At 42.6% G+C, this 26,344-nt stretch overlaps 1 protein-coding gene and 1 non-coding gene across 2 annotated transcripts; both read left to right on the top strand.

The window, feature by feature from the left end:
• The first annotated feature begins 689 nt into the window (after positions 1-689).
• Positions 690-22,269, top strand: LOC138390281 (calreticulin-like). Its single transcript, XM_069479175.1, has 9 exons — positions 690-894; positions 5,024-5,125; positions 7,883-8,086; positions 11,354-11,448; positions 12,691-12,900; positions 15,447-15,560; positions 16,398-16,541; positions 20,455-20,547; positions 22,021-22,269. The coding sequence occupies exons 1-9, from the start codon at positions 690-692 to the stop codon at positions 22,267-22,269; spliced, it is 1,416 nt and encodes a 471-aa protein (XP_069335276.1).
• LOC138391059 (U6 spliceosomal RNA) lies at positions 1,176-1,282 on the top strand. Its single transcript, XR_011234700.1, has one exon. It is a non-coding gene; the product is annotated as a U6 spliceosomal RNA (small nuclear RNA).
• Positions 22,270-26,344: the final 4,075 nt, after the last annotated feature.

Below are 26,344 nucleotides of genomic sequence, written 5' to 3'. Positions count from 1 at the left end.
ATAGAGCAGAACAGCAACCAGAGGGTGTCCAAGACCCTTGGAGTCCAACCCTGTCATTATATAGATGGGGAAACTGAGACCCAGAGAGTAAAGGTGGTTTTCCCAAAGTCACACTGCGAGTCAGTGGCGGAGATGTTTGTTAAACCCAAGTCTCCTACCTTCATAAAGATTCATTGGCCACTGCCGCAAGCTGCCAAGTGTCAGATGGCCAGCAAGTAATAATTCCAGTGGCCTCAGGGACAACATGAGCGTTTGAAATTCCAGGCCTGGCATAGGGACTGGCACATTAAAATATGCAAAAATGTTGCTAGATTGAATTGGAGAATCATCACATTAGTGATGCAAATAGGTATGAGGGGAGGGCTAGTGGTGACAGCAGTGATTGCTGTAAAAGTTGTAAAAAATCAGGCAGAAAGAAAGTGGAATTTAAATGAGGGACTGAATGATGCAGGAGTCACAAGGAGAGAGAGAGTGTGTGTGTGTGTGTGTGTGTGTGTGAATGTTAATTCTGTCAGCCCTTAGACTTAACCACAAAAACTTGGCCAAAGAGACATTCTGAAACAAAGGGCCTCTGTGCCCAGCTGGCTCAGACCCACTGGGGGCAGCCCAGCAGGGCTGAGAACACTCTGCTTCTCAGGCCTCTGACTGATAAGCCATTGAGACCGTCTGGGAATCGTGGATACTTGGACATGCTAAGCCTGAGGAAGAATCACCCTGGCCAGATGCCCAAGCCCAGTAGGCCTGATCCAGCTGGCCTTTCCAGGTCTCAAGTACAAACTGATGGCACAGATCTCTCTGGAGGCTACAGGACGAGGAGGCAAGAGCAGGGGCCTTGGAGCAGACAGATGAGACTTCAAGCCCTGATGCTGCCACTTGCTCAGTGGGTGACCTTGGGTAATTTACTAACCTTGCCAAGTGTCCATAAAATGGAGATGATTATTCTAACTTCCTTGCAAGGCAACATGAGGATTGAATGAGGTAAAGTATGGAAACCATATTGCACCGGGCTGGTACATAGTAAGGACTCGGTAAGCACCGGTTCCCTTTCTGACTTCCTTCCCTGTGATATTCCACCTGTGTAGCTCACCTGGCATGTGGCTCACTACATCTCTTCAATCTCTGTTCAAATGTCATCTCCGCATAGAGGCTGGACACCATATCTAAAATAACGCCTTATGCTCGCTTCGGCACCACATATACCAAAATTGGAATGATACAGAGAAGATTAGCACGGCCCCTGCTCAAGGATGACATGAAAATTTGTGAAGCATTCCATATCAATAAAAAAATAAAATAACACCGTATCACTCAATTTTCTCCATAGAATTATTATTGATATTATATTACATATTTATATTTTATTTTGTTTAAAGTTTATCATCTTCCCTGACAATTAGAATGTAAATTCCATGAAGAAAGGAATTTTCTTTTGTTCACTGTACAGCACATAATAAACCCTTAATAAACAAATGAATAAATAGAGGAAGGAAGGGAGGGAGGAAATCTATTGAAAACATTGGGGGTCTTTTTGTTTGTTTGTTTTTTTGAGACAGAGTCTCACTATTGCCCGGGCTAGAGTGCCATGGTATCTGCCTAGCTCATAGCAACCTCAAACTCCTGGGCTCAAGCAATCCTCCTGCCTCAGTCTCCCAAGTAGCTGGGACTATAGGCATGCGCCACTATGCCCGGCTAATTTTTTCTATATATATTTTTAGTTGTCCAGCTAATTTCTTTCTATTTTTTTAGTAGAGACAGGGGTCTCGCTCTTGCTCAGGCTGGTCTTGAACTCCTGAGCTCAAACGATCCGCCCGCCTGGGCCTCCCAGAGTGCTAGGATTATAGGCGTGAGCCACCGCACCGGCCCTGAGAACATTGTTGAAGCTGCTCCCTCTTCTCTTCTTGTCATATGTGGCCATTCTGGTTTGGTAATTTTGTTTTAAAGACATGAGAGGGATGTATGAGTAGGATGCAGTGAGAGTTTGGAATTACTACATCAGTTAACAATTTTAATTCAAGGTACTTGGATAATTTGCCTTAAATTTCTCTCTCTTAAAATTTCATTAAGCTATACATTTACAGTTTGTCCCCTTATGTGAATGAATATTATACTCCAATCAAAACATTTACTTTAAAAAATAAATGACACCCAGAGCCCCTATCATGGTTTATAATACCATTCTCCAATAAAAGGAACTAGGCCTGCTTAGAGGAATGGCTGATTCTAGGGCTGGGGAAGGAAATATACAAGATGAGCCTTGAGCATCTTATAGGTTCAGAAAGTAAGGAAGTGTTCGAAAAGCAAAATGATGTGAGTATGTCAAAGGGATGTAGGAACCAACTAACAGAGCTTCCAATGGCTAAAGACATTGAAGTAAAAAAAATAAGGAATGTAGTATTGGATTATAAACCTAAGTATATAACAAAAGTCCATTAGTCCATACTGATATAAAGAAATGATTGGATAAATGAATGGGACAGATGGACAAATGTCCTGTACAGAAGAATTCCAAATAGTTTATGTAGCTACGCTGCCCTCAAAGAGGTACGGTGTCACTCTGCACTATTTGAGTGTGGACTATACATACTGACTTCCTTTTAAAGAGTACAGTGTGGAAAGAAGGGGGAAAAAAAGAGTAACTTTACAATGAAGAATCCTGGCAACACTGCCTCAGCCAGGTGATCAATGTTAACACCATCAGGGATAAGTCGTGTTAACAGTATGTACCATTGATACGATGGGATGAGAATGGCATTTTATCTCTGTGGTCTTCCTCCCCCAAACTGTAACTTCTATATAACCATGAGAAAAACATCAGACAAACCCCAGTTGAAAGATATTCTACAAAATACGCGACCAGTACTTCTCAAACATGTCAAGGTCATCAAAAACAAGCAAAGTCTGAGAATCTGGCACAACTAAGAGGAGCCAAAGGAGATACAATGACTAAATGCAATGGTATCCTGGGTAGAATCTTGGATCTTGGAACAGAAAAAGGTTATTAGATAAAAATTAAGGTATGCCAAATAAAGTATGGACTTTAATTAATGATAATGTATCAATATTGATTCATTAGTTGTGGCAGATGTATCACAGTAATGTTAGCAATAGGAGAAACTGGGGGCAGGATAAACAGGTACTCTCTGAAATATTTTTGAAACTTTTCTGTAAGTCTAAATCTAGTCTAAAATAAAAGTATATTTTCTTTTTCTTTTCTCTTTTTTGTAAGCCTAGTCAAGTGAAGCAGTGGGAGGGAAGAAGGAACAAAGGAATCTATAACTGGTTGTGATCAATTAGTTGTAAACACCACTGCACTCATTTTTTAAAATACAAGTATATTTTAAATATAAATAAAATATATTTAAAGTATATTTTAAATACAAATAAATAAAAGTATATTTTAAAAAAGGAAAAGTGTTTACAACTATCTTAACTAGAAAAAAAAAGAGAACATATTACTTCACCTAAAATTTTTCTCTCCAGGACTTTCCATTGAAAAAAAATCAGTAAAAAAGAAAAGAAAAGGAAAAAGACTTATTCTTTCATCCAGTCAAACCCCTAAGGAAGTATTCCCTTGGCTTCAACGTCCTGTCCTCGGTAATAGAAATATTATTTTCCTTTTGGTATAGGGAGGACATCTTTCACATGGGAATTTCATCTCCTGCTTTTAAGAAAAGAATGAAGGTCAGAGTGATCTTGTTGTGCCTGCTGTGTTTTAAGTGCCTTTAATTCAAAATAGTCGATATGCCAGAGCAGCATATTTTGGAGTAGCATATTCTTAACTCCTTCAAAAGCAAGCCCAAGTCCCCTGGGTCTCATGAGAGGAGGTAGTTAAGTCACCAGCCTTGAGTAATAGGAGCTGACAGAGCCAGCTTAGGGTTGCCTTACTGGATGTGTGTTGATGTGGGGTTTTCATGCACAGAGCTAAGGGGTAAGAACCCTAGATATTGGGGAGTGGGATTTGAGAAATAACCATTCAGCTGCAGGGAGGAGATGAAATAAAGGCTACCCTCAAGGCCTCGTCCATCTCAAGCTGCCAGATTGCCCTATGACTCTGGGACCATGGTGGGCCCAGAAGGCAGGAATCAGCAACTCTGAAGCATAAAAGCAGAAAGGCACTGAATGTTTGGATGGAGTGCCAGGACCCAAAAAGAATGCCTCTTTGTCTGCGTGCCATCTATGCCAAAGCAAAACGAATTTATCAGCATCTCCTTGAAATTACAAGGGAGAGTCTAGAAAGTTAAAGCAACAAAACAGGGTAAATGGACATTGATTGTTCATTATCATCATTACTAATTCAAGAAGGTATAAAATGTTATTGCTAATCTCTTTACTTGGTGAGCTGATTTTATTATTTTTATTTTACTAAACATAAATATGTATAAAGGCTTAGTCCTCCTAAGCACATTTTTCCACCTACTTTTATGAGAATAAATGTTTCATGTCTTTCAACCATACATTCCCATGGTGGTTTTCAGCTTTTTTTTTTTTTTTTTTGAGGCAGAGTCCCGCTCTGTCACCCTGGCTAGGGTGCTGTGGCGTCAGCCTATCTCACAGCAACCTCAAACTCCTGGGCTCAAGCAATCCTTCTGCCTCAGCCTCCCAAGTAGCTGGGACTACAGGCATGCGCCACCATGCTCGGCTAATTGTTTCTATATATATTTTTAGCTGTCTAGCTAAATTCTTTCTATTTTTTTAGTAGAGATGGGGTATTGCTCTTGCTCAGGCTGGTCTTGAACTCCTGAGCTCAAACAATCCTCCCGCCTTGGCCTCCCAAAGTGCTAGGATTACAGGCATGAGCCACTGCACCCAGCCGGTTTTCAGCTCTTGACTATTATGGAGGAGGGTGGGGTAGGGCATTAAGGGATAAGTGGCTCAAGTCCTTGGTATTTGAGCCACTGCATATGGTAGTGCACAAATAATGGGATTCAGGCAATCCGACAGTGAGAGGCGGGGTCATTTTTAGCTGCATTTTATTGTCTTTAAGAAAACACAAATATGTTGCTTTTTCTCCTTTACTCCATAGACAGGTGGAAAAAACGATGGGTGGAATCGAAACATCAGATGGATTACGGTAAATTTCAGCTCACTGCTGGAAAATTTTATGGAGACAAAGAAAAAGATGAAGGTAAATACAGGAACTCAGAAATATGCCAATTGGAAACATTCTGACTTTTATACAATTGTTTTTGTCCATGATCACCAATTCATTTCTCTTTCTTAAAACAAAAAATTTGTAGACAGAAAAGAATGAACTCTCCACAAATGTAATATGTCCCTTCATTGAATAACATACATTTAAAACTAAGCTCTTCCACACATTATCCCCATTGGTCTTCCTAACTACTTTGTAAAGTGATTGCTATTATTGTCTCAGTTTTGCAGAGGAGCCTCAGAGAGGTAGAATTATTTGCCCAAGGCTATATACGCAGCTGGCAGGAAGTGGAGCTGAGATCTGATTCTGGGTCTGACTCCAGGGACTGTGTTCATTACTGCTAGACTCCGCTGCTTTCCCCAGCCCCCTAGGATTTATCAAAGAGCACTCTGCACTTGAAGCAGAGGAAAGCACTGTATAATGTCCAAATACTGCTCTTCCTAGAGCAGCTTAGTGTGATGGAGAGTGGAGTAGATAGACCTAGGGCTAACTTACTCCCATGACTTACTAGTTGCATAATTTGGGCAAGTCTTTTTACTTCCCTGAGCCTTGATACTAAATGGAGATAAGAATCATCACCTGCCGTGCTCATTGGACTGGGCTGTTGTAAGAGCCAAATATAATAACATTGTGGAGGAGGGGTGAGCTCTGAGGACAGGTTCTGCAGGCATCGGTTTTTTTGGTCTGAGAAAGCTTTTGTCCTATAAATAGACTCCATTGATTGTCCCCTGAAGTTATTTCCCATCTTGTCTCTCCTGGTTACTGTTATGAATCTAATTTTCATGTTTATTAAAGGAGAGAATTATGAACTGGCTTGAGCATTTTCAATCTCATTTAAATCTACTCTGGAAAACTGTCTACAGAGGAGAGAGAATTGGAGACTGAGTGACCCATGGGTTGCCAGTGCTGTGGTGACTCCAGTAAAGACAATCTGCCCAGCCACCCATCCCCTCTCAGTTTGAGTTCCTTAGCTGGGCATTGTGCTGCACCCCTGTAGTCCCAGCCACCCAGATTCACGTGAGCCCAGGAGTTGGAGGCTGCAGTGAGCTATGATGAAGCCACCGCACTCCACCTTGGGTAACAGAATGAGACCCTGTCTCAAAAAAAAAAAAAAAAAAAAGTTTGATTTCTTGGTTGTTGCTCCTCACACCTCATCCCGCTCAAGTTCATTGGATTCCCCCTGGTTGTCTAGTAGGGTCCTGGGATACAAATGAGGCTCAGTGAGAGTGGAGGGATTGAATTGGACTACATAGCAGGGGTTGGCGGAGCAGAAACTCAAATTTGGTCTTTTGCCTATGGGTTCAATGCTCTTTCCCTTATACCCACTCCCTCCTCCATGAAGTCTTTCCTGGCAACTCTAGCCTGCCTTTAGGTCTTTGAGGGAAGTAAACATACTCTTTAAAACGTAGATAGCTCCTAATACAATGTCAGAAGACACGAAAGTGTTTACCACAGAGCCCGGTGTGCAATATATGCTCAGGAGACATGGTCTGAATCAGGATCTGTCATCCTTCTGTGCACTCTATGCCAGACCCTGTTCCAGATGCTGGGAATATAAAGAAGTTCCTGTTTTTCAGGAGCTAAAAATTATTCAAAGAGATTGAAATAAACCTAGTTTCAGCATAGCGTGACCCAGGGAAGTACAGAGAGCTGTGGGATCATGAAGGAAGGACTCTCACCAGACACAAATAATGATAGCCCCTTGCATTTTATGTTGACAATTCACAAAGTACTTCACACATCTCTTACTCATTTGACCTTCACCAAGAACCCTATGAAATAGGAATAATTAATTATCCACATTTTGCTGATGAGGAGCTGGCACTCAGAGAGTTAAAGTGCAGTCAGAGCCACAACCAGTAAACTGGGCAGCAGCATGGAATGTCATAAAGATCATGGGCCTAGAAGCCAGGAGACTTGGCCTGTATGTCTGCCATTTGTAACTATATGGTCTTGGATTAATAACTTTCCCTCTCTGGGGCTTGGTTTCCTCATCTGTAAAGTAATGTGATTAGACCTGAAAGGCTCTGCGATCGCTTACAGCCCTAATACTCTCTGGAGGAGAAAGTAAAGTCTTATGGTTGAGGGTGACGGCTCTGGAATTAGATGGACTGGTTGGGTGATCCTGGACAAGCGACATAGCCTCAATGACTTCACGATAGAGTGAGATATTCGTGGAGCCCACCTCATGGGGTTATTACCAGGATTAAGTACGGTAACACATGTGAATGAAATATTAATACACTGGTAAAGAATAAGTGTTCAGTAAACATTAGCAATGGTTATTATTTGATCTAAGAGGCAGTATTGTGCGTGGCAGAGCCTCATTGCAGTCACCTAGCAGGCTTCAAAAAAACAGGGCCTTGTCTTATAAAGCTGCAGAACAGTATTCAAGTATCTCTTAAAATCAGAGGTAGCATGGTATAGAGGAAAGAATCAGACAAACGTGACTTAAACTTCCAGCTCAGGTCCTTCCCAGCCATGTGGCCCTAAGCCAGTCACTTCACCTCTCCATGACTCACCCTCCTGATTTGTAAAGTGAGGATAATACCCATGTTGCACGGTTGCTCTGAGGACTGAATAAGATAATGCGTGCGCAGCTTTCAGAACAGCACCTGGCATACAATAAGTGTGCAGGAAAATACCAGAGGTTGGTTAGGTTAAGTGCTCGGTCTCTCTGACTGCTTTTTGGTTATTTAACCCTGAAGACTCTCTGCTTTCTGCTCCCAGGTCTCCAGACCAGCGAAGATGCCAAGTTTTATGCCCTCTCAACCAGGTTTAAGCCGTTCAGCAATGAGAATGAGACCTTGGTGGTTCAGTTTTCAGTAAAACACGAGCAAGGCATTGATTGTGGTGGAGGGTATGTGAAACTCTTTCCTGCCACCCTAAACCAGGAGGATATGCATTCGGAATCCAAGTATTACATCATGTTTGGTAAGCTCGCTCATAGCAGTCGCTGTCAGCCCCACAAGGTCCTGATGAGAGCCACGGTAGTTGTTGAAAATGTTCAGATCTCCTGGAACTACAGGAAGGGTGAAAAAAGAAAAAGAAAATGTTCAGATCGACTTGGAACAGAAAATTTCTAGTATGGTAGCTGCCCACTCTCCCCACGCAGTAGGACTCTTCAAATACCTGAAGAAAGCAACTCTAAACGTAAATGTTAATATAAATAGACCAAAGAGGTGGGGAGGCACATGGGACAGTATTAACAAGTCTACAGTACTGGGAGACGTTGCCCAGTTCTCAGAAAAGGAGAAGGAGGTCATAAACTATGTAGCCACTCTCAAAGGTACCTGCTATAGTAAGGCACTGCACTCTGCCTCAGTGAGAGAAAGGCACAGCAGCTCAGGGACATGACCTTTATTGAGCATCTGTAATGTGTCCAGGGTGTTGCATCTATAACCTAAATATGTAACTAGGCCTCCTTGGGGTGGTCCAGCTCTTATTTAGCTCCAACTTTGAATTCATTTTCAACATTGTTGATATAAAAGCAATAAGAACAACAAACAATCCAGCTCCCAAAGCACAGATGAATAACATAGATTTTACTGAATGTTTTTGTATGAAGTCAGAGGGAAGATTACGCTACACGTCATACAGCAAAACTCCCTTAAAATTCTTTCTTTTCCTAGGGAGCATCAGATCTCTCCTTCAAGCCCTTGCTGAAATCTTCCCCTTGAGCCTCTTTGCCTTTTTTCTGTCTGCATCCTCCCCACTCTTCTTTTTTTCTTATCTTTCAATCTCTCTCTCTCTCTTTTTTTTTTTTTTTTTGAGACAGAGTCTCTCTCTGTTGCCCGGGCTAGAGTGCCGTGGCGTCAGCCTAGCTCACAGCAACCTCAAACTCCTGGGCTCAAGCAATCCTTCTGCCTCAGCCTCCCAAGTAGCTGGGACTACAGGCATGCGCCACCATGCCCGGCTAATTTTTTCTGTATATATTTCTTTTAGTTGTCCAGCTAATTTCTTTCTATTTTTTTAGTAGAGACGGGGTCTCGCTCTTGCTCAGGCTGGTCTCGAACTCCTGATCTCAAGCGATCCTCCTACCTTGGCCTCCCAGGGTGCTAGGATTATAGGTGTGAGCCACCGCGCCCGGCCTCAATTTCTTCTTTATGTAGAGCAATATATTAATAGCACTCTGAGCATCTAAAATGTGTGTCTTTGATCATCTTTTTATTTTCTTCAGAATCTACCCTACTCACAAAGAGTTCATATGTATATACATAATGTGGTGGTGATTGTAGGGAAATTGGATATAATTTTTAAAATGATTTTTTTCTTTCATGTGAATAGTATTTATCTGATGCTCAAACAACCCAACAAGATTGGGCTGTTAACATCTCCATTTTACAGATGAGGAAATGGAGGCGAGAAATTTGCCCAAGGTGAGTAAGTGGAAAGCCAGAATTTGAACCCAGTCTGGCTCTAAAGCCTGTGATTTTTCTACTCCACGCTTCTACCTTCAGGCATATAAATAATTTTTTAAAAGTCAGAATGAGGCCGGGCGCGGTGGCTCACGCCTGTAATCCTAGCACTCTGGGAGGCCGAGGTGGGCGGATTGTTTGAGCTCAGGAGTTCGAGACCAGCCTGAGCAAGAGCGAGACCCCACCTCTACTAAAAATAGAAAGAAATTATATGGACAGCTAAAAATATATATAGAAAAAATTAGCCGGGCATGGTGGCGCATGCCTGTAGTCCCAGCTACTCGGGAGGCTGAGACAGGAGGATCGCTTGAGCTCAGGAGTTTGAGGTTGCTGTGAGCTAGGCTGACGCCACGGCACTCACTCTAGCCTGGGCAACAGAGTGAGACTCTGTCTCAAAAAAAAAAAAAAAAAAAAAAAGTCAGAATGAAAGACATACTTTTCTTCTTTTTTAAACCACTATACGATCATGGCATGAAAGACATGCTTTTAAAATAGTATTGGTGAGGGGCTACGAGATCACAGGAGACGGCGTGATGCAGTCCAAGTAGGAACTTTTTGGATGCGTTATTAATTGTTGTTTGAAGAATAAGCTATATTTGGCTGGGCACAGGGGCTCATGCCTGTAATCCCAGCACTCTGGGAGGCCAAGGGAGGAGGATCGCTTGAGGTCAGGAGTTCAAGACCAACTTGAGCAAGAGCAAGACCCCATCTGTACTAAAAACAGAAAAAATTAGCCAGGCATGGTGACACATGCCTGTAGTCCTAGCTCCTCGGAGCCCAGGAGTTTGAGGTTGCCGTGAGCTAGGCTGACGCCACAGCAGTCTAACTCAGGTGACAGAGCAAGACTCTGTCTCAAAAAAAGGAAGAAGAAGAATGAGTTAGATTTGAATAGGTAGAGAAGGAGATAAAGGAAGTGTAATGAGGTCAAAGGAAACTGCAAAAGTTCAGAGTTATGAAATTTGAATGCAAGTAGAGACATGGTTAGAGGTGAGACCAGGGTGGCTAGGGCACATTGCCCATGCACACATGTGTGGGGTGATGTGTGTGTGTGTTGGGTAGTCAGACAGCAATAACATGGGAGGTAAGGTTGAAAATTAGGTTAAAATCTTCTCCTGGACCTTTGGTAGGTAAAGCTTTCTGGCCCAGAGACACTGATCAACTCTAGAGTTCCCTCTAGAGTTTTCATAAAGCATAAAGGGCCTTAGGCTCTATTTCTAGATAGGCTTGGGTTTGAATCCCAGCAATGCTGCTTATTAGCTGTTTGACCTTGGGCAGGCAAGCCGTTAACTTTTCTGAGCCACAATTTTCCCAGCTAAGAGTGGGGACAGTAACACCTACTTGTTGTGAGAATTAAATGACATAGTATAAAATGCCTGGCACAGTAGGGGCTTCTGGTTGGGTCTGGTCAATGGCAGCTCTGGCAGGAGATCAGAGGGAGAGAAGAGAGTTGTGCCCACAACTGAAAGTCAGCTGCTCTTCTGGCCGTCCTCTCCACAGGACTCTTTTTCTTCCAGGCTCTGGTAATCACTCCCTCTTGCCCCTTCAGGATTAGGGGTGAGACCCCACTGCTGCTAGCCCTAAGCATAGCACTATACCTGCCCCCATCTTTGTAAATAGTCCCTTTATTAAATCCTTCTCAAATAATACTAACTTTGAGTGTGTCATCTTTTTCCTGCTGAGACCCTGATTAATACACAGGTTGAGTCTGTCTTGGGTCTTGGCTTCAGGCCAGGCAAATTGCCTTAAAGTGATGTGAAATCATGCTTTGGAGTTTAATTTCCAGGACCTGACATCTGTGGCTTTGGGAACAACAAAGTACAGGTCATTCTTCATTACCAGGGGAAATACCATGAGAACAAAAAGACCATCAAGTGCAAGGTAAGTGTGTGGGCTGTTTTGTAGCCTAAGGCGGAGGATAAGCATTTTATATATGTTATATCGTTTAATCCTCACAAAATCCCAGTAAATACTATCATCTCCATTTTACAGATTAGAAAGTAGACCTAGAGAAGTGCTGTAAATGGCAAGAGTTCACAAAGGAGCAGCTGATCCAAAAGCCTAGAAAGTCATTTAAGGTCCTCTCTTGGAACAGTGCTTGGCATGGTCCAGTTCCCACTGCTAGATGATGGAGAGGAGCGGGGGTGGGTAGGGAGTGCTGGGCTTTGAAATGGGGGGTTGGTTTATCTCAGTAACATCAAGTTAGACCTAGGTTGGCTAGAGGATAGTAAGTGGATTTCATCAGCAATTCAACAGGCATTCACCAAATGCTAACTCTGTGCTGGGCCTTGGGATGGGGACAGCGTGGACTCTGACATGGCCTCTAACCTCACAGTAAGTGAAGGTAAGAGTCAAACAAAGGCGAGTGATACCTAGGATGATGGGGGTAGAGGGGAGACCTTCTACGCAGTCTGGAGGCTTAAGAAATGCTTCCTAGAGAAGGTTTCCCCTGTGCTGAGTTTTGAAAGATGAGCATGACTTAGTCTTGTGAAGGGGTGAGACAATTTTAGGAGGAACTAAATTCTTAGAAGAGGTAATCGCAGTAGAAAAGTCAAGATGACTTGAGAAAGAGGTTTGGCACGGCTGGAACACAGGGGAAAGGCAGGAAGTGAGTCTAGAAAAGCCCATAGGGTCTGTGTCATTGGAGAACTTGTGTTCAGGCCCAAGGCTTCCTTATCAGGACTATACAGAGGCTGTACACACAGAGGATCCCAGAGGTCCTCCTCTGGGGCAGGCCTCATGCTGGGAGCTGGGAGCACAACAGATAAATTACAGATGACACCTCCCATCGAAAAGCTCACAGTCAGAAAAACTGTGAGACAGAAAAACTGTGGGACAGACTGAAAGACAGACAGAATAACAGACAAGATTAGAGAATGATCAGAGCTGCAGCGGAGAAAGGGGTGAATGCTAGGGGAGACCAGAGGAGTGTGTACTAGGAGACTGAGACCCAGAATCCCTATAGGGCTAACAAGAGAAACAGGATGAGGAGTGTGGTAAAGTGTGTTTGTGAATATGTGTGTAGGGGAGGTATTCAGGGACCTAAGAGTCTGGCACATTTAATTGCTTGAGATCTAAAGATGTTCAATATGGAACTAAAATATATCCCCATTCCCTTTATAGATCAATAAAGACACTCACCTGTACACTCTGATCATTCGCCCCAATGCTACTTATGAGGTCAAAATTGACAACCAGAAAGTGGCAGCTGGGGGTCTGGAGGAAGACTGGGACTTCTTGCCTCCCAGGAAAATAAAAGACCCCTATACCCGGAAACCAAGGAAATGGGATGAACGTCTGCAAATAGAGGACCCTGAAGATAAGAAACCTGAGGTCGGAGGTGTTTGGCTGGGAAGCAGGGGGGTTCTCAGCTGCAGAGGTAGGAGGAGGAGGCTGGGGATGATGGTGCAGGGACTGGAGGCATCAATCCCTCAAGGAGGCATCAAGCTATGTACTGGTATCCAAAGAGGTGTGGAGGGAAGAAGGCAGCTACTTACCTTTGTTGAGGATCTATTGATCCTTCTGGCAGCCTCTGTGAGCAGTGTGTCATGATCTCTCTTTTGTGGATAAGGAAACTGACACTTAGAAAATGAAATAACTTGCCCAAGCACACGCATGTTAGAACCAAGACTTGAACCTACATCTCTCTGAATCTAAAGTTATCAATATGGGGAATGTGAAGTATATGCATTGATTCATTATAATTCTGGAAAGCTGTACTGGTTATAGCTATGAATAGAACAATCTTTGCCCACTAGAGACTCAGAGTCTAGTGGGAGAGGCAGATGAGAAAACACAGATCACGCTGTATGATCAGAGCTGAGGACCAGGGAAGCCAAAGCCTGTGAGAGCCTAAAAGAGGCTCCTAACCCATCCTGGGGTGGGGCAGCAAGGAAGCAGTTGTCTGAGAAAGACAAGGAAATGCCTGAGTGATTAAGTTAACCTAGGAGTTGGGAACACAGACTCTGGGATCAGACAGATGTGGGTTTGAATTTGAGCTCCACCATTTACTAACTGTGAGATCCTAACCTACTGTTAGGACCTGGGCAAGGAACATAACTGCTGGGAAAGTCAATTTCACAAACAGAGATTATTAATATTATAATAGCTACGTGTGAAGGTTGTTGTGAAGATTAAATGAGCTAATAAAAAAATACATACTATGGGCCAGATGCAGTGGCTCACACCTGTAATCTCAGCACTTTGGGAAGCCAAGGCAGGAAGATTGCTTGAGGCCAGGAGTTTTAGGCCAGGCTGGGCAACATAGCAAGACCCTGTCTCTACAAAAAATTTAAAAATTAGCTGGGCGTGGTGTTGTATGCCTGTAGTCTCAGCTACTTAGGAGGCTGAGGCAGGAGGATCACTTGAACTCAGGAATTGGAGGTTACAGTGAACTATGATTGCACCACTGCACTTCAGCCTGGGTGACAGTATGAAACTCTGTCTCTTAAAAAAAAAAAATACAGATTACGGTGCCTGGTATATAGTAGGTCCTTAATACATAGCCTTTAAATGTTAATAATATACTGAATTTCAAATAATAGATTCATTAGAGTAAAGAAAGTGGGAAATTGGGTTGGAGGGAAGACATTGCAGACCCAGGAACCAGCAGGAGCAAAGGCACAATGGTTAGGTGGAAAATAACATGGTTGTGTAAAGAACGTGAAAGCAGCAGTTCAGTATTTTGGGAACATAAGGGTCAAGGTGGAGGTTGGAAAAGTCTGTTGGATCCAGGCCATGGAGGGTCTTACCTGCCACGCTGCTGCTGCATGGTCAGAGCAGCGTAAGCCTCATGCAGACGGGATGCTTGAGGTCAGGCAGGGGGCAGCATGGGACCCAGCAGCTCGAGTCCAGTCCCTAAAGAGAGGTCTGCGAGAGGCCAGCAGTGGCCCAGGCATGTTTAGGGAGATTCAGCAAAGGACTCCAATCCCAGGGGAAGGGAGGTGTAGTCAGGGAATGAGGCAGATGATCAGGCAAAGTGTCTGGGCTTTCAGCACCATGGAAAAAGAAGGTGCTAGGTTCCTGCCAGACCCAGCAGGCAGGCTCAGGGCAGCAAGACTAACCATGGACCCACCCTCCTAGTGAGGACCATGTACCTAATATAGGCAGGGTTGGCTCAAAGCCTCAATGCCCCTGCTGAGTGGACCAGGGGAAGATGGAAACTGATTAGACTGACAGGGCTCTGTTAAGACTACAGCCCCTGGGATAGGATGCTGACTGTCTGCTTAGGAATTGTAAAACAATTGGGGCAGGCTAGCAACCAGGGAACTTTCCCAATCCCAATTGTGTTGAATGACTGTGAGTTTGGTGGGCTAGGCATGGAAGCCTTCATTAGTCTAGTCAAATGGTCAGAACCAAGGTGAACTGCCAGGTTGACAGGTTGACCTTGGAGGCTCCACAGCAGTGGAAATACGAAAGCTGGGATAGGTCATTTGTGACGTGTAGAGCTCTGTCTGGGGAAATAAGAGGGATCTAGGGTACAAGAGGGACTGATACATGTCTGGGAACATCCTGGGATGCAAAACAAGTCACCAAGAGGCCCTCAAGAAGAGGGACCTAGGGTAGAAGACCTGTTATGACAGTAGGGGCACATGATTGGTGGAAGGGTGAGGTCACAGACAAGGGAAATTCCCATCTTATTTGAGCTTAAAGTAGTCAAGGTCAGAGTGATAGTGAACCCGGAGGAGAGGTTGGAGTTGCTTTAAAGCCTTTTTCTCTTCTGGGCTGGGTGTGTTCACAGGGTCTTGAGCTGGGCCTTCATACAGGTGAGGGTGGGAGGGTAGCAGGGATAGGGAGCAAGGTCTAGCCTGACTGTGCTCCAGACTCCAGTTTCATCCCAGTCCACACGTCTATCCTCATGAAAGAACATTTCATTTCAGGACTGGGAGGACTTTGAGTACATCCCAGACCTGGAGGCCAAGAAGCCAGATGACTGGAATGAGGCTATGGATGGGGAGTGGGAAGGGCCTCTGATACCAAACCCAAAGTATAAGGTGAGTGGGGGTCTCTCTTTCCAATGGGTTTGAGAAATAAGACAGAGGTGATGTATATTCTAATTTATAAAACAGAAGCTCTGAGATCCTGTGGCCATCTTCCCTCTCCTCCAACCCCTGAAACAAGACTGTAGCCTCATCTGAGCCCTGCTCTCAGAGCTGTGCCTACTTGGGAGAGGGTGGGCTGGTAGAGGCCAGTGCTGAGAGGTAGAGGCCCAGGAAGTCTGGGGCAGGGAGTTTTTCCAGAACGATGGAGAGCAGCCAGTCACAGGAACATGGTCCAAATAGGAAATGGGTCTGGGGTCAGGAACTAGAAGCCTTAGAAGTGGGCCAGAAGGGGAAAGGGCCAAAGATATTAGGGGATGGAGACATATCTTCTTAAGGGCTAACTCCTGATCTCATGTCAGAAGCAAGAACTAAAGGAATTAGCTGTCAAATGATCCAGAGAGTCAACTGACTGAAACAAGCACGATTTTATTTGGCCAGTTTCCTATGCTACACACTAGGAAGAGAACAGTCCCAAGTGCCAGGATACTTAGATGATGTTCTCTGAGAAGCTACATTTTCTTAGCTTTGTGAATGAGCTTGTGTAGAGGTGGGGCCAGGCTCAGAATGGGTCCCTGCCACCTCATTTGGCTCCCTCTGGGTAGAAAGGAGAACTTGGAAGAGTCTGGTGCATTAACTCAAAGAAAGGGAAAGAAGCTCCAGGAAACCTGCTCTGAATCCTTATGTTTAATATCTAACAGCCTTTGTAAATTGATTGGCCTTTCTGATTGCAGGAGATCAGAAGAATGAAAACATACTAATATCACGTTCACTCTTTGGTTCTTTGCTTAGGGACAATGGAAACCTCGGGTCATTGACAATCCCAATTACCAGGGAGAGTGGATTCATCCAGAAATAGACAACCCTAAATATAAGCCTGACCCCACCATTTGTCGCTATTATGACATTAGTGTTCTTGGCCTGGACCTTTGGCAGGTAAAGCTCTCTGGGCTCAGAGCCACTGATCAACAGTCCCTCTAGTTTTCACAAAGTAGAAAGAGCCCCAGGCTGGAGAGCACAAGACTTGAATAAGTCTTGATCTTTCTAATCCTCAAACTGCTCATCTTTAATATGGGGTCAATCATATTTGTCCTAATATAATTATAATAGCTAAAATTTACTGAATCCCTGTCATGTAGCAGTCGATGTATCACTTTGCATATGCCATTGAATTTTCACTCTGAAGCCTCCTATTTCTAAATGTGAAAGGGAGGCTCAGAAAAGTCAAATAATTTGCCTGAAAACATGCATCTGTTAAGGTAAGTGGAAAAGCCAGGATTTGAGTGCAGGTCTTTCTAGTATCACATTCAGGGTTGCAATACTTTATACTGGTTCTGCAGGTCCTACATGATCCTTGGGGGTGGTTCTGGGGATAAGGAGAAAGGAGAGATGTGGTAAAACTCTGAAATATTCACATGCCCAGACAGATGTTAGGGGAGATTTCCCCAGCCATGATGACAGGTCCTGACCTAGCCTTAGTCTCTGCCAGTCATCTTTCCTCTGATTGGAAGGGAAAGAGGAGGGCTCAGATATTCAGGCCTTTAGAAAGTTGTTCCCTCCCCAAACCCCATATCTTCATTTCCTGAGACTTGTTACTGAAGATGGGGAGGATTCTTCCTCAAATCAAGAGAAAAGAGAGTACCTCAAGTGCAGGCCCCCGAGTCAAGAGGGGGCCATGGGCCCTCCCAGAAGGTCACTACAAACTAATCCACATAGTCCTGGAAGAAGAATTCCCCGGGAGCAGAAGGGAACTCACTTTTGTTAAACACTGGCTGGGGGTCAGTGCTTTACCTATATTACCTCCCTTAATTCTCACAACTCTGTAAAGTATTATTGTCTCTTACTATTTCCCCATCTTACATTTGGGAGAATTGGGACTCAGAAAGGTCAAGTGATGTGCCCAAGAGCTACTGCATGCTAGGGACAGTATTCAAACATAGGTGTGTCAGCCTCTAAAGCCCTTGCTGTAATGACTCTACCACTATACAACAGTGCCCCTGGAAACCACAGCTACTTGTCCTTGAGTGTATTGTGGAAGTTCCCATGGCCATAGAAATCTCTGTCTCTTTCTATTTTTTTTTTTTTTTTTGAGACAGAGTCTCACTCTGTTGCCCAGGCTAGAATGAGTGGAGTGCCGTGGCGTCAGCCTAGCTCACAGCAACCTCAAACTCCTGAGCTCAAGCGATCCTCCTGTCTCAGCCTCCCGAGTAGCTGGGACTACAGACATGCACCACCATGCCCAGCTAATTTTTTCTCTCTATATATATTTTTAGCTGTCCATATCATTTCTTTCTATTTTTTTAGTAGAGATGGGGTCTCGCTCTTGCTCAGGCTGGTCTCGAACTCCTGAGCTCAAACGATCCGCCCACCTCGGCCTCCCAGAGTGCTAGGATTACAGGCGTGAGCCACCACGCCCGGCCGAAATCTCTGTCTCTGATCAGTGATTTCTGCAGTTCAGAGCTGGGACAGATACCCCTATTTGAGACCTTCTTCGTTTATCTATATTTATTTATTTCTATCTTCTTGGTCTTTTTGCTCAAGGAGACCAACACAAGAGTACAAGGAGGTCATGTATGTAAATTACCAGGGGTGTGTGGGGGGGCAGTGAGGGTTAGTGGTTCAGAGAAAAGGAAGGAAGGAAGAAAAGGGAGGTAGGAAAGGACACATTGTACCCTTCTTTCCTTCCTCTCTTATTTGAAGAACCTTGATATGATTTGTACAAATTTGCATTGTTATCTTTTTTTTCAGTTGTCCCTTTTTAATACATAACAGGAAATTTCTACATCTTGCAAACATGTGTTATCATATAAATATTCCTAATCTGATTGTTTCCTTAGTATGTTTTTTTTCCTCACTGAAAAAAATTTAAGCTATCTTTGTTTATCTACAAAATTAAAATTATCTGGCACTACTTGCTCCTCTTTTAAGCAGGCAAACCTTTCTATTTGAAGAATTTAAACCATGCCAGAGGAGTGCTTCTGAAACTTTAACATGTCTGTGAATCACCAGGCTGTCTTATTAAAATATAGATTCTGATCCAGTAGGTCTGGGATGAAGCCCAAGAGACTACATATTTTGTGGGGTTTTTGTTGTTTGTGTGTGTGTGCCTGTGTGTGTGTGAGAGAGAGAGATACATTTTGCACAATGCTGACATCACCCTTGCAGGCATTCTTTCCTCCTAACTTCTGAGTGAGTCTGGCATTCACAGATCCTACTCCACGCCCCCACTCAGCCAACCCATAACATCCAGTTTACCACAGGGTCCCTGTACCATATCGGGAAAGCGAAATGACTCTCAGCATGGAGATGAGTGGGAATTCCCTTTCCTGCCCCATCCCAACCCTCGGTTTCCAGCCTTCAGATGCTCTGGGAGCCCAGTTGCCTTCCTTATCCCTCCTGGGTCCCAGCCTAGTGAGCCAGTTTACTGTCTTGCCTAGTCCCCAACTTCTCTCATTTCCTGTTCTGACACCTCCAAACACAATCCCTTTACCCTTTTTGCCATAGGTGGAAGTGATTGCATTTTAAATCAGGACAGAGACTGGAAGGAGATAGCAGAGGACAAAGAAAATTCTTTTTTTCTCTTTGGAACTCCTTATGATCTTCAAAAGAATAGTAACACAAACTGCAATGAGTATAGCCTAGCCATAATGCAAAGCACATTACAGCAACAGTCTGTGCTACAGCCCTGGGAGGCCAGGAGGGTAGGACTTACCATCTCCATTTTACTGATGAGAAAACTGAGGCCTCAGAAAGGTGACTTGACTTGTCAAGGTCCCATATCTAATAAGTGCTCAAACCTATACCCTTTCCATTTTATGATCCAAGTGGGATAGCGCAGGAAACTTTCAGTGAATTAATATTTAAAAATTCCTTAGTCCTATAGGCTTGACAGTCTAACAAAGTTCCTTCGCATGTGTTCTTTTCTCATGATTATTGTATGAAGAAAGCAGGGAAAGTATATTTTCTTCCATTTTGCCATTTTGCAATGAAAACTTGTAAGCACAGGAAGGATATGAGGAGACCACGGTCACCAGTTAGGAAGCAGAACTGGCACCCTCACAACCCATGAGTTTAACGTAAGGGGAATAAGGGCAAAGGGGCACTGAAGAGAATGGAGAGATTAGGAACATTTCTCTTGGAAGTAGGAAAAATGGGAAAGCCAACAAATGGGCAGTTCTCTAAGCAAGACTGCTAACAGCTCAAAAGGAAAAAAAAAAATCCCAAAGGTAAGAAAATATCTTAAAGTTTCTCAAGGAAATTTATTTTATTTTAATTATTTTTCTGAGACAAGGTCTCACTCTGTTGCCTGGGCTGGAGTGCAGTGGCGTCATCATAGCTCACTGTAACCTCAAACTCCTGGGCTCCAGCAATCCTCCTGCCTCAGCCTCCTGAGTAGCTGGGTCTACAGGTGTACGCTAATTTTTCTATTTTTTGTAGAGAAGGGGTCTCACTCTTGCTCAGGCTGGTCTTGAACTCCTGACCTCAAGCAATCCTCCCACCTTGGCCTCCCAGAGTGCTAGGATTACAGGTGTGGGCCACTGCGCCCAGCCAGAGTGATTAAAGTTTCTTCACAGCCCTCTAAAATAGTTCAGAGGCTTGAGGCGCACAGAACTCTGGGAAACAGCAAAGTAACTTCTTTCTAGAGCACATCAGCTATGGCAGTACAGCATTCTGGACCCTCTGTATTATTAATAACCTTTGTATTCCCTTGCCCAACCTCAATTATTGATTAAAATCTCTGGGCCTGTGGTCTGGGAATCTGCATTCAGCAAAGATCCTCAGGTGACTTTTAAGCCCTTCAACATTTAGATACCTAGTCCTAATAATCCCATTGTTTTCGTTTCAACAGGTAAAGTCAGGCAGCATCTTTGACAATTTCCTTCTTACAAATGATGAGGAGTTTGCTGAAGAGGTTGGAAATAAGACCTGGGGAATAAGAAAGGTGAGATACTCCTCCACCATGGATTCCAGATGTCTGACTCCTCAGTTGTATACTGTTCTTTGCATTTTAAAAATCAGCCTCATGGTCATTGTTTCATTTCTGGCCATGTGGCCCTGGGAGGTAGGGGAAAGAACTCACATTCATTGGACATCTACAACTCTGTACTTCTGGCTCTGTAAACACTTTCCAAAAGTTATCCCACTTAGGCCTTAAAACAACCCAGCAAGACAGACATTTTTACCCCCATTTTCCAGATTCAGAGTATAAAGTGCCCGAAGTCACACGCAGCCTTCAACTTGTTGAGTTAGAATTTGAACCCAGAACTCATGCTCCATTTGTGTATCACACTGCCTACTTATAGTGTGTTGATCTAGAAGGAGGCACGGAGCCCATTTCTGATGGATGGTTTGGAGAAAGGAAGAAAGTGATGGTGCTGTTTACCAGCTACCTTGACCTCCCAGAACTATTTTATGGGTGGAGTGATAGTTGGGACAATGGCCTCATGATGGTGACATTCTCTATCCAGACTTCCTGGTTCTACAGGAAGGTCCATTCAAGCAGGTTTGTGGCCAGTGCTTGATTATCCAGTAGGCAGATTAAGTTTATGCTTAAAGCACGAGCAAAAGCACAGGTACCCCCAAAAATTTTTTGAGAGAACTTTGACATTTAATATTTTTTAAAAATTGAAGTAGTCATAAGGGGAAAAATCATGAGTTTTTTTTACTTTTTAGTCTGGTTTTATCTTGTTTTACTTCGGGTTTATCATCTGAAATCTTTGTTGAGGTACTATTTCATATTAGTCAAGAGTTTTAGTTTTGGAGCTAGACTGCTTAGGTTCAAATCCAGGCTCCATTATTTATTAGCTGAACTTGGGCAAGTTATTTAATTGTTTTCATCTATAAGTTGGGAACAATAATAGCATCTATCTTCTAAGTTCCTGGCATATGGTAAGTGTGCAAAACATGGTAGCTCTTATTATCAAACCACACTTTCACTTGATAAATATTTGTTGAGTAGCTGTTCAAAGTGCTGTTGTAGATGCTGGGGATATAGCAGTGAAATAAAACAAAGATATTTCTGTCCTCATGGGGCTTGCATTCAGTTTTGGGAGACCAATAAGAAATGTATAAAGAAGTCCAAATCTCAGATCCCTCAGCTAGAAAGTGGGATAAGTAATACTTATCTCATACATCACTGTGAGGAATACACACAATGTGTACTGATCGTCTAGCACTGTGGTTAGCAATGCAGCAGGCATTCAATCAATGTCTGCTGAATCAGAACCAATTTTACTTATGAACAAATTACACACACACACATTTACATCCACCCCACATGCCCTGAACATTTGTATATAAATAAACACCATCCCAGAAATCTTTAAGACTGTGGGAAGAGGCCCAACATTTCTAAAGTGGGTTGACTTTGTTTACACCACCTGTAAATTACTTTGAAATTTCACATTCTAAATAGGACCTAGAGAAGCAATGGAGAGAACTGTATGAAGAAATTGAAAAAAGAAAGCAGGAAGAAGAGGCCAAGAAGAAAAAGGAAAAGGAGGAGGAAGAGAAAGATGACATCTGGGGAACTGAAGAAGAGGGAAATGAAGAGGACGCTGCTGAGGAACCAGGAAATGACAGGCAGATGCAGGAAGATGATGCTGACAGAGCGTTTCCGGGTAGAGATGAAGAAGTCCTTGTTGACAAGAAGGATGAACTGTAACTGGGGAAAAAATAGTTCCACTTAGAGGGAGAAATGTTCATGAGGTTGGCACAATTTGGGAAGCAAAATAACTTGCTCTTTTTGAATAAACTTTGTATTTGTATTTCCATCCCAATTCCTTTGCTCTGTATGACTTGGGGAAAATCACATTACATCTTGAAGCTTCTATTTCCTTATTAGTGGAAAGGGAGTGATAATTTCTATTTCATGAGGTTATTGTAGAGATTAAATGAGCTAATGTGTGTAAAGTGCCTGATATAAATATATAGTCAATAAATGGTAGCTTTAACTGCTATCATTATCATGGTCTTTATTAGAAGTCTAATGCACTATCCATTGAGCCACAGAGCTACCTTCATAGTGTTTATTAAATTAGTTATTGGTAAATAAACTTCTGTATAAACTTGATCCTCACTTTCAATTTATCCCAGTGCACCCAGGGATCTTATTTTGTTTAAATGTATGTATTACTCAGTATTTACTGAGCAGTGCTGATGGTTGTACTTGTGGACAGATGTTTTCCTCCTGCAGATGTGTCAAGCACTTAAAAATAAAATCAGACTTCCTCTTTATACGTGTATATATATATATGTATGTATGTATTTTTTTTTTTAAGCAATGGGGCCTTGCTCTGTTGCCCAGGCTGGAGTGCAGTGGCATGATTATAGCTCACTGCAGCCTTGAACTCCTGGGCTCAAGTGATCCTCCTGCTTTAGCCTCCTGAGTAGCTGGGACTACAAGTGTGCACCACCATACCCAACTAATTTTTCTTATTTTTTGTAGAGATGAGGTCTTGCTATGTTGCTCAGGCTGGTCTCAAACTCCTTGGCCCAAGTGATCCTCCTACCTCGGCCTCCCAAAGTGCTGGGATTACAGGTATGAGCAACCACACCCAGCCAGATTTATGAAACTCCTTCTGCTTCTCTGCTACTTTGTACCCTAATTTTTAAATAATTGCCACTTGTTTGCAAGTGTACTGGTCTCATATTTATTTTTCTGTACCACAAGATCATTGTCAAATGAATTCCTATAGTTCTTTACAGATTAGAAAGCACTTCCCAGAAATTTGGGGAGCTCCTACAATGTGCTCATTTAATCCTCATAGCAAGCCATTATAGATGATATCATTATTATCTTCATTTTATAGATACAAAAACTGCTCAGAGCAGGTAGGTCACTTGTTCAAATGGCTAGTGAGCAGGGCAGGGCCAGTGTCTGAACTTTAGTTCATCTGGTTTTAAAGTTTATCTTTTCACTGCACCTGGCTGTGGAATGGGTGAGCAAATATCTGTTACTATTGAATACATAGAGTAGGCAACATTCCACACGGGAGAAATACCTTTTTAAATGTATTTTTTAAAAAATTGCATCCAGGCCGGGCGCGGTGGCTCACGCCTGTAATCCTAGCACTCTGGGAGGCCGAGGCGGGTGGATCGCTCGAGGTCAGGAGTTCGAGACCAGCCTGAGCAAGAGTGAGACCCCGTCTCTACTAAAAATAGAAAGACGTTATATGGACAACTAAAAATCTATATAGAAAAAATTAGCCGGGCATGGTGGTGCATGCCTGTAGTCCCAGCTACTCGGGAGGCTGAGACAGGAGGATCGCTTGAGCTCAGGAGTCTGAGGTTGCTGTGAGCTAGGCTGATGCCACGGCACTCACTCTAGCCTGGGCAACAGAGTGAGACTCTGTCTCAAAAAAAAAAAAAAAAAAAAAAAAAAAAAAAATTGCATCCAATAGCCAGGGATTCAGGCCTACAGACATGGCAGTCATATCGTTCAGTAAATGACAGGCCAGGGCTACAAATATGAATGTGGTGTATAGTAGGTGCTCAATAAAAATTAGTTGAAAAAATGAATAAAATTCTGCCTGATGATTTCAGGAAAGACTTCATGAAGGACATGACTTTTGAGCTAAATCTTAAAGAATGCATAAAAGTCTGCCCAGTGGAAAAGCGGATGTATGGACCAGATTTCAGAGTCAAAGAGCAGAGCACCCAGATGACAGGAAGTGGGGTGGTGAGATCAGCAAAGAGCAGCAAGAACTTCTTCCTTCTTTCAGATAGACTGGTACCCGGTGTAGTTTCTGAACCTTATAATCTTTGGAATATTCTATTTTGGAAAATTTGACTTTTACCTATTTCTATAACTAAGAATTTTCCCATTGTGAAAAAGAGCAAGGCTGAGTCTGACCATTTTGTTTTGGGTCTGGAGAACTGGTGTGTGGGGTAATCTGTAGTCTGATACTAGCATTGTTTACTATAAACGTCTGCTTTGATTGGACAGGTGTATGCTCTACCAATTGTTACAAATTTTCAGTATCACTAGACAGAGACATTGATTTTCACGCAGGATTTGGGGGGAAGATTAAACAATAAGGAGCCATTTGAATATTTTTAAATGCTGCTGCTTTCACCTTTGTTAAATATTCTTTTGCCTTTTATTTTGATTGCTTGTGCACATGTTATTTCTGAAATTGGACTAATTTTAACAATAAAAAATGCATGCATAGTTCCATTCATTCTGCACACAGACTTTGAAAATTTTGTTTTTTTTCCAGGACATATCTTTTGAACACCATCATTCTGCCACTGAACTATATTCCTCCAGATGATCTTTTTTTAAAAATTCTGATGATATATTTAATTTTCATAAGTAATAGGTGTTCAGTGTAAAACATCTGGAGTCAAGATATGTATTAGAAGAAAAGTCAAAATTTCTTGTTATCCCCAAATGCAGAGACAACTGTGCAATATTTATTGCATTTCCTTCCAGTTTTGTGTTCTTTTTTTGTTTTTTGTTTGTTTTGTTTTTTGAGACAAGGTCTCTCTCTTTCATCCAGGCTAGAGTGCAGTGATGTCATCATAGCTTACTGCAACCTCAAACTCCTGGGCTCAAGCGATCCTCCTGCCTCAGCCTCCTGTGTAGCTGGGACTATGGGTGTGTGCCACCACACCCCCTAATTTTTCTAGTTTTTGTAGATATGGGTCTCACTCTTGCTCAGGCTGGTCTGGAACTCCTGACCTCTAGCAATCCTCCTGCCTTGGTCTCCCAAAGTGCTAGGATTACAGGTGAAAGCCACTGCTCCTGGCTCTTATATCTTTCTTTATAATTTTCCTTTTCACATCTATTATGTTTTTAATCCTCCTAGAGTCTACTCTTGTATAAGATGTAAAATTGTTGAAATGCAGTAATTATACTATTCAAGCCTCAATTTATCAGTTTTTGAGAGGGGGATATTAATATCTTCAGCTACACTTATGCATCTCTCTATTTTTCCTGCAGTTGTGTATACTTTAAGACTGTATGATTAGGAGTATCTGTGTGTTTGTCTTTTGTTTTTTTATAAATATATAATGACTTTTCATCTATCTTTTGAAACTAAAATTTCTCTTTGACAGATATTAAGATTGCAACTCAGTTCACATTTGCCTGGTAGATCTTTTTCATCTTTTTATTTTTAGTCTTTTTGTCTCTTTAAGTATGTCTCTTATAGTCAATTTATTTTTGGATGTAATTATTTTCCTTTAAAATTTTTTATTTCTATGTATTTTTGAGACAGGGTTTTGCCATGTTGCCCAAGCTGGTCTCAATCTCCTGGCCTCAAGCAATCCTCCCACCTTAGCTTCCCAAAGTGCTAGGATTACAGTGTAAGCCACTGTACCAAGCTGGGGATATAATTTTTAAAAATCCAGTTGGTGACGTTAATTTATTTGCATTTGATGTAATTACTATATATTAATATTTAGTCCTATCATCCATTTACTATACATTAAAAAAATTTTAATTTCCATTTCTGTTTTCCATCGGATAAGCTGAATTTTCTTCTGCTGGTTTAAAATTTATATATAATATTTTTTTCTTATGGTGGTAGCCCTTAACTTCAGATTCACACCCATGGGTTTAAGAGAGTTCCTCCGTCTCAATAGTTTGAATAAAAGCCAAACAAAAGTTCTAAGCTAGACTCTCAAAGACTCATGTCATGTGCTCATATTGATCCAATCAATGGTAAGCAGTGGGTATTTGATCTCCAAAGGAAACACAGGGTACTAGTACCAAAAGAAGGGGGAATGGAAGC

This window comes from Eulemur rufifrons, chromosome 8 (genome assembly GCF_041146395.1).
Source record: "Eulemur rufifrons isolate Redbay chromosome 8, OSU_ERuf_1, whole genome shotgun sequence".
In the NCBI taxonomy this organism is placed as follows: Eukaryota; Metazoa; Chordata; class Mammalia; order Primates; family Lemuridae; genus Eulemur; species Eulemur rufifrons.
Note: the sequence above shows the minus strand (reverse complement) of the source record. Positions and strands in the feature narration are given on the sequence as shown.

Bases quoted from the DNA above. Each gene is read 5' to 3' on its own strand.
- LOC138390281 (XM_069479175.1), top strand. From the start codon at position 690: ATGCTAAGCCTGAGGAAGAATCACCCTGGCCAGATGCCCAAGCCCAGT. The intron at 8,087-11,353 runs GTAAGCTCGCTC...TTTAATTTCCAG, and splicing joins CAAGTATTACATCATGTTTG to GACCTGACATCTGTGGCTTT. The intron at 15,561-16,397 runs GTGAGTGGGGGT...TTCTTTGCTTAG, and splicing joins TACCAAACCCAAAGTATAAG to GGACAATGGAAACCTCGGGT.